At 46.5% G+C, this 12,624-nt stretch overlaps 2 protein-coding genes across 2 annotated transcripts; both read right to left on the bottom strand.

Moving 5' to 3' along the window:
• Nucleotides 1-2,353: 2,353 nt before the first annotated feature.
• Nucleotides 2,354-3,775, bottom strand: LOC146965703 (trace amine-associated receptor 7e-like). Its single transcript, XM_085765336.1, has 2 exons — nucleotides 3,612-3,775; nucleotides 2,354-3,152 (listed from the first exon to the last, which is right to left on the bottom strand). Exons 1-2 carry the CDS (start codon nucleotides 3,773-3,775, stop codon nucleotides 2,354-2,356), a joined length of 963 nt encoding a protein of 320 aa, XP_085621462.1.
• Nucleotides 3,776-7,762: 3,987 nt separating this feature from the next.
• On the bottom strand, nucleotides 7,763-9,366 carry LOC146965702 (trace amine-associated receptor 7e-like). Its single transcript, XM_085764883.1, has 2 exons — nucleotides 9,081-9,366; nucleotides 7,763-8,616 (listed from the first exon to the last, which is right to left on the bottom strand). The coding sequence occupies exons 1-2, from the start codon at nucleotides 9,245-9,247 to the stop codon at nucleotides 7,818-7,820; spliced, it is 966 nt and encodes a 321-aa protein (XP_085621009.1). The 5' UTR covers nucleotides 9,248-9,366; the 3' UTR covers nucleotides 7,763-7,817.
• Between the last annotated feature and the right edge of the window lie 3,258 nt (nucleotides 9,367-12,624).

Below are 12,624 nucleotides of genomic sequence, written 5' to 3'. Positions count from 1 at the left end.
GAGCCGCTGGTGTAACGGAGTTGCACTCACTCACCAAAAAAAAGGACGCGCAAACTGGCTGCCAAACGCTCACTGAGTTCTTGGCAAAACGGTTTGCATCGTCGCCTGCTGTGCAGGAGACCAGGGTTCGTACCGAGAAACACAACGTAGAGGGCCAGATTGACGTTGGTTACACTGACAGTGGAGAAAGCTGGACAGACTTGGCAGACCCAAACGTATCGTGAAGGTCTGTTAGGAATGTCTGGCAGAACTGTCTGTCAGCGAGGTCTTCAACTCTCACCTCAAGGAGAGCTTCAACCAGATCCCAAGGGAGGCTGGGGACATTGAGTCCGAGTGGCCCATGTTCTCCACTATAGCAGTAAGGTCTCAGGTGCCTGCCATGGCAGCATCCCCCGAACCCGGTGGTGGACACCAGAAGTAAGGGATGCCGTCGAGCTGAAGAAGGAGTCCTATCAAGCCTGGCTGGCCAGTGTCACTCCTGAGGCAGCTGATGGGCACCGGCAGGCCAATCGTACTGCAGCTCAGGTGGTTATGGAAGCAAAGACTCAGGTCTGGAAGAAGTTTGGGGAGGCCATGAAGGAAGACTTCTGGTAAGCTTAAAATAAATTGTAGCAAACCATCTGGCGTCAGGCCTCAGAAGGGGCAAGGCAAGGCAATTTGCCACTATTTACTATTTACAGTGGAGGCGGGTAAGGGTAAGGGGGTAAGGGTACTTTATTAGTCACATATACAGCTATTACAGTGAAATTCTTTCTCTGCATTTAACCCATCCCTGAGGAGCAGTGGGCAGCCGCGGTGCAGCGCCCGGGGACCAACTCCAGATTATGAGCCAGTGCCTTTGGTCAGGGGCGCTGACTGGAGGATTAACCTAGCCGACATGTTTTTTAGTGGTGGGGGAAACCGGAGACCTTCTTGCTGTGAGGCAACAGTGCTAACCACTGTGCCACCGTGCCGCCGGGGAGCTGGGGAGCTGTTGACTTTGACTGGGGATATTGTCGGGCGGTGGTAGGAATACTTCAAGGATCTCCTCAGCCCCACTGACACACCTTCAATAGAGGAAGCAGAGGCTGAGCACCCAGAGGTTGATTCATCCATCACAAGCTCAAGTCACTGAGGTAGTTCAGAAGCTCATCAGTGGCAAGGCACCGTGGGTGGATGAGATCCGCCCTGAGTACCTCAAGTCTCATGTTGTGGGGCTGTCTTGGCCGACAAGCCTGTCATGTCCCACTGTGTAAAGACCTTATATCATTGAAATCTGTCCTGAGGGTGAAACTCTGTGCTGGAAATATTGCTGGCATTTTAAATATTTAAGTGTCACATGGGATTTTTCAAATTAATGGCTCCAGAGAGATAAATAATCTACCAGGTTTGGTGCATGTAACCACAGGTGAAAGATTATTATTACTTTGGTGCGCTATAAATATCATGTCACCTCAGCGATCATCACTAGATTTGTATCAGGGCTGAATGATATGCAAAATGTGTGTACATATATAGAAATTCTTGTTGTAATTTTGGTATTTTCTGACATGAGTCAGGACTGTAGTCTGATAGTAATTATTCATTTTGACTGTAACATCTGGAGAAGATGTTTCATAGGCCGGTGTCTTCATGTACGTTATGACTCATCTCCAGTGATTTGAATATTACACGTGGCCATATTGAGACTTTAACATTAACTGCAGCCTAATTCATATAGATCCATGTGGGATGTAGACTCATGTATTTTTTTTAGGGTTTATTTGTTTATTTGGTTCTTATAATATTTGACTGTTTAATCTGATCTCTGGTCTCACAGTGACTGAGGCCTCCACTAAGGTTGAACTGTTTGAACATGTGACACATAAACAACATTTATTCCAAAAAAACATCTTTCCTGCACAGAAATGTTATTTGAAAGAGACACAGCTGCTGATGTCTGAGCTCAGTTCACACAAGCAGCCGGATCTTAGACAGACTTCAGACACTCTGAAAGGCTACGATTTAGAAAACACCTGATGACCTCGGAGCATCAAACTTTCTGTTTCTTCTGTGGATTTTTCAGTCATGAATCAGCCTCCAAGTACAGAAATCATATTCTCACATGTGCATTGGATTCAGGTTGAATTATTGCAAGTTTCCGATGTTTATGAGAACAGTTACAGGACCAAATTGATAAATGTGTAGTAACAGTACTAGACTGATAACAAATCATTACATTTCTGGATCGATTACAGTGCAGTTACAGTACTGGATCAATAAGACTACCAGATTCAGATGCAGGTGGACACAGTCCAGAGGCCTTCCACCTGCACCTGAACACATCATGTAATATTAAGTTTAGTGCAAGAACAGAGAGAGGGTCTCAGAGTCTCTACAGGACGTTGGCGTCACAGGATCCAGGCTGCAGGATCTGAAGAGTTACAATGAGTCTCACAGCTTTTCTGAACCAGGGGTAGAACAGGGCGTAGAGGAGCGGGTTCAGACAGGAGTTAAAATACAACACAAAGCTCATGAAGGTCTCAGTTGAAGAACCCACCAGGATGTTTCCACCAGACATAGTCAGACAGTAGTACGAAGAGTAACAGATCAGAAACACAGCTATCAGAACCCCCAGAGTCCGGGCCGCCTTCAGCTCAGACCTCTTTGCTGTCACGGTCATCGAGTACCCGACGGTGACGGTGCGCATGGCTCGAGCCTGAGACACCGCCACTGCAAACACTCTGACATACAGAACTGTGATGATGGCGATGGGGATGACGAAGGCAACAACAAGGTCCACATCTCCTGCCACGCTCACCACACACTCTCCGTGACAGGGATTTGACCTGCCCGGTTGTTTCAGTTCATCATGCATGATGGCAACGCTGTAGACAACAGAGCAGAGCCAGCAGAGACACACAGCAGCAGTCACCACCCTCACAGTGACCCTGGTGGGGTAACGCAGGGGGTCACAGATCGCCACGTAGCGGTCCACCGATATCAGCACCATGCTCCCCACAGAGGCAGAGATGACGGTGTAAGGCAGGAGAAAGTACAGAGCACACATGAGGTCTCCCAGAACCCAGCAGGTCCCCATCATGAGGGTCTCAACCGGGATCACCAGGAGGCCCACGAAGAAGTCTGAGACCGCCAGAGAGAGGAGGATGAAGTTGGTGGGGGAGTGAAGCTGCCTAAAAACACAAAACAGCAACAAAGTCATAACAAAACCAGCAGTTTAGAATAAACTAAACACAAGTAAAAAGAGTAAAAGGCCACTGGATCAGGTTCATCACACTGAAGCAGAATCAACCTGAACCCTTGTGTTTTTCCTTCAGCCTCACTAAACCTGTGTCAAAACAAATGTCTGGATGTTACACAAGAGAAAACAGGAAGTTCCTCAGACAACATGGGAGCATGAATGCAAAGAAGAAAAGTGTGAACTGTTCCCACACTGTGACAGACCCTAAAGTTACAGAACAAATGCTGTACAAACAGGGAGACAGTTGATAAGTTAAATGATTTGTTCTCTCGCTCTGTGGGAACAAACCAGTGACATTTGAGCATTTTCAAGAATAATATAAGAAACCAAACAACTCAAGCTGTGGATTTTGACAACATGGTTCAACAGTGAGTGAGCACAGTGTGGTCACCTGAAGTGGGAGATGGAGATGATGAGCAGCAGGTTGAGAGCAGCAGTGAGCACAGAGATGAAGAAGAGCAGGACGTAAACCAGCAGAGCCTCAGAGTGAGGAGGTGGTGGCCTCCTGCAGGAGGTGTTGAGGAGCTGTGGGAAGCAGAGCTCAGCCTCTTGCATCATGAGAGGAGCTGAGTGACCACAGCTCTGTCTGACTGCTCCTTTATCTCCTCTCCCTCCTCCTTCACTCTGTGAATCAAACTTTTCATTCGTCCAAAGTTTGATCCTCTCATGTATTCACCCCCGCCATCCTGACTGAGACTTCCACATCAAATCACTCAGTCTCTTCTTTTTCTCTGCATGTCCATCATCCAGCCAGACAACTGTCCCTATCAAAGTTATCCAGTATATTCAGGAAAACTAAATTTCCTTCCACACTTCACTGCTGGTATCTAATTCTGGAAGTATCCAATTGGATTCATACCAATCTGTGTAAGCATACGATCACCCAGCTCATCCTCAGTCCTCAACACCTTCAGTGGCTGAGATTGTCTGTTACATCTAGTTCGTCTACCCATGTTGGACTTCTGTGTTGGTCACAGTTTGTCCATAACAAACACCATGTTCGAGCATAAGGGTGTCCACCAGTGCATGTGGCACCAGGACACCGCAAGCCAGAAGTCAATGATTTGTGGTCTTGTCATCTGACCTTTGGCCGCATGACTTAAACACTCAGATGAAGGGAGGGGCTGAGCTGTCAACTGATCACCACCTGGTGGTGAGTTGGAGCCGCTGGTGGTGGAGAAAGCTGGACAGATTTGGCAGACCCAAACGTATCGTGAAGGTCTGTTAGGAATGTCTGGCAGAACCCTCTGTCAGGGAGGTCTTCAACTCTCACCTCAAGGAGAGCTTCAACCAGATCCCGAGGAAGGCTGGGAACATTGAGTCTGAGTGGACCATGTTCGCCACTGTAGCAGTAAGGTCTCAGGTGCCTGCCATGGCAGCATCCCCCGAACCCGGTGGTGGACACCGGAAGTAAGGGATGCCGTCGAGCTGAAGAAGGACCCCATGAAGAATAGCTGTGGCTTTTCCGCAGCTAATGGGGATCCGTATAATAAACAAACAAACAAGGAGTCCTATCAAGCCTGGCTGGCCAGTGGAACTCCTGAGGCAGCTGATGGGCAGCAGCAGGCCAATTGTACTGCAGCTCAGGTAGTTGCAGAAGCAAAGACTCAGGTCTGGAAGAAGTTTGGGGAGGCTATGAAGAAAGACTTCTGGTAAGCTTAAAAAAAATTCTAGCAAACCATCTGGCGTCAGGCCTCAGAAGGGGCAAGGCAATTCAAATTTATTTGTATGGCCCGTTTTTAAAAACAATTTGTCACAAAGGGCTTTACACAGCATCATACCAACATCCTCTGCCCTTAGACACATCGACTTCCAAAAGAAGCCCTGCCTTTTGACAGGAAAAAAATTGGAGAAGCAACAGAGGAGGGATCCCTCACCCAGAACAGGTAGATGTGCAATAGATGTTGTATACAGTCAAGAAAACAGTTTACAAAACATAATATGGGAAGACATGGAAATGGTTAAAGGGACAACGAGGAGTTTTGGAAAAACAAAGTGTTTTCACACTACATTTATTAGCCTCCGCGCGCACCGTGAATTTCTTTGACCGGCGCAAGACGGACTCATGTTTTCATTCATCAAGAATTCAGTCAGAGGTTTGAAGACGATCACATACCGTCGTAGTTCCCACCATAAACGGAGATTCGGCGGCGTTATTCTCATGACTCGCCATGAAACCGAAAGTAAAGAAACGCTGGTCAGCTCGCCCAGCATTTCCACCACCACTAATAATAATAAAATAACGATAGACACAAAACGATATATTTATCGAAAATGGGCCCATTAACAAGTGGTAACGTAGATTCATCCACATTAACGTGAGACTTTTTTATAACCAAATAGACACTCCTCGTTGTCCCTTTAACAAGAGCTGATGAAGGCAGCTTCTGGTGGGTAGGAAAGGCAGGGAGAGCAGGCCAGCTTAATGGGAGTAATGGATGGAAGACTGGGTCATGCAAGCTGTTCTCTGCCAACACTATTTACAGTGGAGGCGGGGAGCTGTTGACTTCAACTGGGGATATTGTCGGGCGGTGGTAGGAATACTTCAAGGATCTCCTCAGCCCCACTGACACACCTTCAATAGAGGAAGCAGAGGCTGAGCACCCAGAGGTTGATTCATCCATCACAAGCTCAAGTCACTGAGGTAGTTCAGAATTTATTTATTTATTTAAAAAGGACAGTGTGCAGTGACATTAGTTATTGAGACAATAAAAAGATGGCTGCACCAGATTTAGCGGAGCCGCTAATTTCCATCTGTAGTCCTGTAGAGACAAACATGGCAATAGCAATTTGACAGACAAACGGTTACGACAAACATGGCAATTAGTAATCCTACATAAGTACATAACAACATGACAGTTTTAAAAGCCTACCTGAAGTGCGCTAAGATGTTTCTAAGTAATTAAAGGAATGAAGTATTCGAGTGCAATAAATAAGTAATCAAATACATGAGTTTTACATAAAGTGTGGAGTATTCAAGTACATAGGATATCACAAAGTGCTTATTGATCAGTGCAATTAAGTTGCGAAGAAGAAGAAAGGACCAAAGTCGAGCTCCACAGGGATGGAGCTACCCACAAGGGTAGCCCCATCCCTGGAGGTACCCACCAAGGTAACCTAATGCAGTTCCAGTCTTGATGCTGGTACTGTATTTCCGGGTTGTGTTGGATGCCCGGTAGGGATGAGGCTACCCACAAAGGTAGTCTCATCCCTACAGGTACCTACTGGTATCCTATGCACAGAGGTCCCTGACTCAATGCTGGCATGACTGCTGGCTCTGAATCCAGTTCAGAAGTTCAGAAGCTCATCAGTGGCAAGGCACCGTGGGTGGATGAGATCCGCCCTGAGAACCTCAAGTCTCATGTTGTGGGGCTGTCTTGGCTGACAAGCCTGTCATGTCCCACTGTGTAAAGACCTTATATCATTGAAATCTGTCCTGAGGTTGAAACTCTGTGCTGGAAATATTGCTGGCATTTTAAATATTCAAGTATCTCATGGGATTTTTCAAATTAATGGCTCTAGAGAGATAAATAATCTACCAGGTTTGGTGCATGTAACCACAGGTGAAAGATTATTATTTCTTTGGTGCACTATAAACATCATGTCACCTCAGCGATCATCACTAGATTTGTATCGGGGCTGAATGATATGCAAAATGTGTGTACATATATAGAAATTCTTGTTGTAATTTTGGTATTTTCTGACATGAGTCAGGACTGTAGTCTGATTGTAATTATTCATTTTGACTGTAACATCTGGAGAAGATGTTTCATAGGCCGGTGTCTTCATGTACGTTATGACTCATCTCCAGTGATTTGAATATTACACGTGGCCATATTGAGACTTTAACATTAACTGCAGCCTAATTCATATAGATCCATGTGGGATGTAGACTCATGTATTTTTTTTAGGGTTTATTTGTTTATTTGGTTCTTATAATATTTGACTGTTTAATCTGATCTCTGGTCTCACAGTGACTGAGGCCTCCACTAAGGTTGAACTGTTTGAACATGTGACACATAAACAACATTTATTCCAAAGAAACATCTTTCCTGCACAGAAATGTTATTTGAAAGAGACACAGCTGCTGATGTCTGAGCTCAGTTCACACAAGCAGCCGGATCTTAGACAGACTTCAGACACTCTGAAAGGCTACGATTTAGAAAACACCTGATGACCTCGGATGCCCTTTGAGACAAACCGTTTGTAAAAACGGGCTATACAAATAAAATTGCCTTGCCTTGCCTTGCCTTGCCTGCCATCAAACTTTATGTTTCTTCTGTGGATTTTTCAGTCATGAATCTTCCTCCAAGTACAGAAATCATATTCTCACATGTGCAGCTGGTTGAATTACTGCACATTTACATTGTTTAAGAGAACAGTTACAGGACCAGATTGATAAATGTGTAGTAACAGTACTAGACTGATAACAAATCATTACATTTCTGGATCAATTACAGTGCAGTTACAGTACTGGATCAATAAGACTACCAGATTCAGCTGCAGGTGGACACAGTCCAGAGGCCTTCCACCTGCACTTGAATACATCATGTAATATTAAGTTTAGTCCAAGAACAGAGAGAGGGTCTCAGAGTCTCTACAGGACGTTGGCGTCACAGGATCCAGGCTGCAGGATCTGAAGAGTTACAATGAGTCTCACAGCTTTTCTGAACCAGGGGTAGAACAGGGCGTAGAGGAGCGGGTTCAGACAGGAGTTAAAATACATCAGGCAGCTCATGAAGACCTCGGTGGAAGAACCCACCAGGATGTTTCCACCTGACATAGTCAGACAGTAGTACGGAGAGTAACAGATCAGAAACACAGCTACCAGAACCCCCAGAGTCCGGGCCGCCTTCAGCTCAGACCTCTTTGCTGTCACGGTCATCGAGTACCCGATGGTGACGGTGCGCATGGCTCGAGCCTGAGACACCGCCACTGCAAACACTCTGACATACAGAACTGTGATGATGGCGATGGGGATGACGAAGGCCACAGCGAGGTCCACATCTCCTGCCACGTTTACCACACACTCTCCCTGACAGGGATTATATCTGCCTGGTTGTTTCAGGTGATCATACATGATGGCAACGCTGTAGACAGCAGAGCAGAGCCAGCACAGACACACAGCAGCAGTCACCACCCTCACAGTGACCCTGGTGGGGTAACGCAGGGGGTCACAGATCGCCACGTAGCGGTCCACCGATATCAGCACCATGCTCCCCACAGAGGCAGAGATGAGGGTGTAAGGCAGGAGAAAGTACAGAGCACACATGAGGTCTCCCAGGACCCAGCAGGTCCCTGTCATAAGGGTCTCAACCGGGATCACCAGGAGGCCCACGAAGAAGTCTGAGACCGCCAGAGAGAGGAGGATGAAGTTGGTGGGAGAGTGCAGCTGCCTGAAACAACAGAACGGCAACAAAGTCATAACAAAACCAGCAGCTGAGAATAAACTAAACACATGGGTAAAAAGAGTAAAAGGCCACTGGATCAGGTTCATCACACTGAGGCAGAATCAACCTGAACCCTGTGGTTTTTCCTTCAGCCTCACTGAACCTGTGTCAAAACAAATGTCTGGATGTTACACAAGAGAAAACAGGAAGTTCCTCAGACAACATGGAAGCATGAATGCATAGAAAAAAAATGTGAAACTCAAAGGTCCCACGCTATGTCAGACCCTAAACTTACAGAACAGAAGCTGTAAAAACAGGGAGACAGTTGATAAGTTAAATGATTTGTTCTCTGTCTCTGTGGGAACAAACCAGTCAAATTTGAACATTTTCAACAAGAACGTCAGAAACAACAACTCAAGCTGTGGATTTAGACAACATGGTTCAACAGTGAGTGAGCACAGTGTGGGCACCTGAAGTGGGAGATGGAGATGATGAGCAGCAGGTTGAGAGCAGCAGTGAGCACAGAGATGAAGAAGAGCAGGACGTAAACCAGCAGAGCCTCAGAGTGAGGAGGTGGTGGCCTCCTGCAGGAGGTGTTGAGGAGCTGTGGGAAGCAGAGCTCAGCCTCTTCCATCATGAGAGGAGCTGAGTGACCACAGCTCTGTCTGACTGCTCCTTTATCTCCTCTCCCTCCTCCTTCACTCTGTGAATCAAACTTTTCATTCGTCCAAAGTTTGATCCTCTCATGTATTCACCCCCGCCATCCTGACTGAGACTTCCACATCAAATCACTCGGTCTCTTCTTTTTCTCTGCATGTCCATCATCCAGCCAGACAACTGTCCCTATCAAAGTTATCCAGTATATTCAGGAAAACTCAGTTTCCTTCCACACTTCACTGCTGGTATCTAATCCTGGAAGTATCCAGTTGGATTCATACCAATCTGTGTAAGCATACGATCACCCAGCTCATCCTCAGTCCTCAACACCTTCAGTGGCTGAGATCGTCTGTTACATCTAGTTCGTCCACCCATGTTGGACTTCTGTGTTGGTCACAGTTTGTCCATAACAAACACCATGTTAGAGCATAAGGGTGTCCACCAGTGCATGTGGCACCAGGACACCGCAAGCCAGAAGTCAATGATTTGTGGTCGTGTCATCTGACCTTTGGCCGCATGACTTAAAGGGATAGTTCACCCTAGAATGATATTTCGCTCATTATCTACTCACCCTCATGTTGACTAAGGGCTGGAAGAAGTTTCAGAGTCCACCGTCCCTTCTCTGAGTTACAGGGGGTCTTGGAGTAGCAGTGCATGTCCATATAACGGTTGCAAAGGGACACCAGAGCTCTTCGTAAAAAAACACACACAAAAAAACATCCAAATACCTCCATGATGCTCGTATGTAATGTCCGTCTTGTGCTGAAGCCCCAAATTGCATAATTGTCCCGAAAAAAATTAAATAAGTCTATATTTTAAGCTTGTTTGTAGCGGAAGCTTCTCGAAGCTCCTCTTCCTGGTCCGTCCAAATCTCGCGTGATTTGCGCCGGCGTCAGTGCGGTTACTGCGAATCACGCGAGATTTGGACGGACCAGGAAGAGGAGCTTCGAGAAGCTTCCGCTACAAACAAGCTTAAAATATAGACTTATTTAATTTTTTTCGGGACAATTACGCAATTTGGGGCTTCAGCACAAGACGGACATTACATACGAGCATCATGGAGGTATTTGGATGTTTTTTGGTGTGTGTTTTTTTACGAAGAGCTCTGGTGTCCCTTTGCAACCATTATATGGACATGCACTGCTACTCCAAGACCCCCTGTAACTCAGAGAAGGGACGGTGGACTCTGAAACTTCTTCCAGCCCTTAGTCAACATGAGGGTGAGTAGATAATGAGCGAAATATCATTCTAGGGTGAACTATCCCTTTAAACACTCAGATGAAGGGAGGGGCTGAGCTGTCAACTGATCACCACATGGTGGTGAGTTGGAGCCGCTGGAGGTGGAGACAGCTGGACAGACTTGTCAGACCCAAACGTATCGTGAGGGTCTGTTAGGAATGTCTGGCAGAACCCTCTGTCAGCGAGGTCTTCAACTCCCACCTCAAGGAGAGCTTCAACCAGATCCCGAGGAAGGCTGGGAACATTGAGTCCGAGTGGACCATGTTCTCCACTGTAGCCGTAAGGTCTCAGGTGCCTGCCATGCCCCCAAACCCGGCGGTGGCCACCAGAAGTAAGGGATGCCGTCTAGCTGAAGAAGGAGTCCTATTGAGTCTGGTTGGCCAGTGGAACTCCTAAGGCAGCTGATGGGCACCGGCAGGCCAATCGTACTGCAGCTCAGGTGGTTGTGGAAGCAAAGACTTAGGTCTGGAAGAAGTTCGGGGAGGCTATGAAGGAAGACTTCTGGTAAGCTTAGGAGAAATTCTAGCAAACCATCTGGCGTCAGGCCTCAGAAGGGGCAAGGCAAGGCAATTCAATTTTATTTGTATAGCCCCTTTTTACAAACAATTTGTCACAAAGGGCTTTACATAGCATCATAACAACATCCTCTGGATCCCCATTAGTCTTCATAGAGATGAAGACTATTCTTCCTGGGGTCCACATTAAATAAAACGGTGGCGCCGTGTTCCTACGCGCAGAAAAGTTACAGCCGTTTCAGCCGACGCGACCCCGCTCAGGCTTAAGCAGCACCACGATTCATCCTGTAATCTGTTTTTCTACCACTTTGATGCGTTTAGAAACATTAATTTTAAGGTCAAAAACTTCATGATGTTTATGGGTAACTCTTGTTGAATCCACTGCAGATCTGGGTTACATACTGTATGGGTGCCTTCCTAGGAGTCTTTATGGCACCTTTCATTTAGGTTTTTAGGTCAGGTTGATCACTGGTGATTGTCCAGTAGCACTGCCTTTCTCCTCTCTGTTGTATATCCAGAACATGTTGGTGACCTTCATGTCCTGTCCATTACCAGGTGGGCTACTGGTTGAGGTTTGGGTTTAATATGTGGCCCAGTTCTGCTGGGTTCTGTGCGTCAGATGTGCCATTTGTCTGTAATGGTGGGAAGTAGAGGGTTTTGCCTTGTCCAAGTGGACGCTTTTAAACTGGGTTAATACGATTTCGTACAGGCTCAGAGGCCTCCAGGTTTCCTCTGTTAGGAGTGTCTCTGCCTCTTCCACTGTGTTACCTCTGTTGGAGCTACCCCGACTTCCTCTTTGGTGTGGCTCATCATGCCATTGTGCAATGTCTCTGGAAGAATGACACAGAACAAGACCTTTAGATGCAACTATGATTCTGTGAATACTGGATAAGCGTTCACCGTCAGTGGGAGTCTTGATGTGAAGAAGACTCTGAAGTGTCTCCTGGGGTTTATCCGGTTGCTTGCATCAACCAAGTCACACCTGACTTCCCCCAGAATTCATCGAATAGTTAGATCTGCTGCTTATTTGCTGACACTGCTTGGTTCGTTTGATTGATGATTGACGATCTTGTCAATCTCTTGATTGGGAAACACCACCAACACCAACACAACCATGACTGGACACCGACAATAAAACCACTGGACCAAGTGCAGAATAAGTTACTGCTGGAGAGGTCAGAGGTCTGAGGGACTGCAACTGTAAAGTTCAGACAGCAGCTGCAGGATGACGACAACATTAAACCAAACCACAAGTATCTGAACGGTTTTCACAGAGGGAATATGTTCAGGTTGAACTTACATCATCATAGCTGTTTAAAGATTATAACAAAGAGAAAAACACAGAGTCCTTGTTAATGAATGACTCGTATCTAACAACCTGGTTGCATCATGTTGTTTATGCTGAGGCCTGTTCACACCTCTGATTGCAGTCACGGGCTCATGTGACTCAGGTGTGAAAGGCTCAGAGGCAGCAGCAGCAGCTAACGGGCCGATGCAGCTCCCAGAGGAACACCACATGTGAAACAACAAAGTGAGGGGGTGTGTATGTGTGTGTGACAACTTTATTGTGTTGTTACAACACACTGGAGAGACTCAGAGCAGA

The sequence above is a fragment of the Trachurus japonicus genome, chromosome 21 (assembly GCF_045865225.1).
Source record: "Trachurus japonicus isolate A0001 chromosome 21, Traja_1.0".
Lineage (NCBI taxonomy): Eukaryota > Metazoa > Chordata > Actinopteri > Carangiformes > Carangidae > Trachurus > Trachurus japonicus.
The sequence above is the reverse complement of the archived record's forward strand: the minus strand, read 5'-3'. Positions and strand labels throughout refer to the sequence as shown.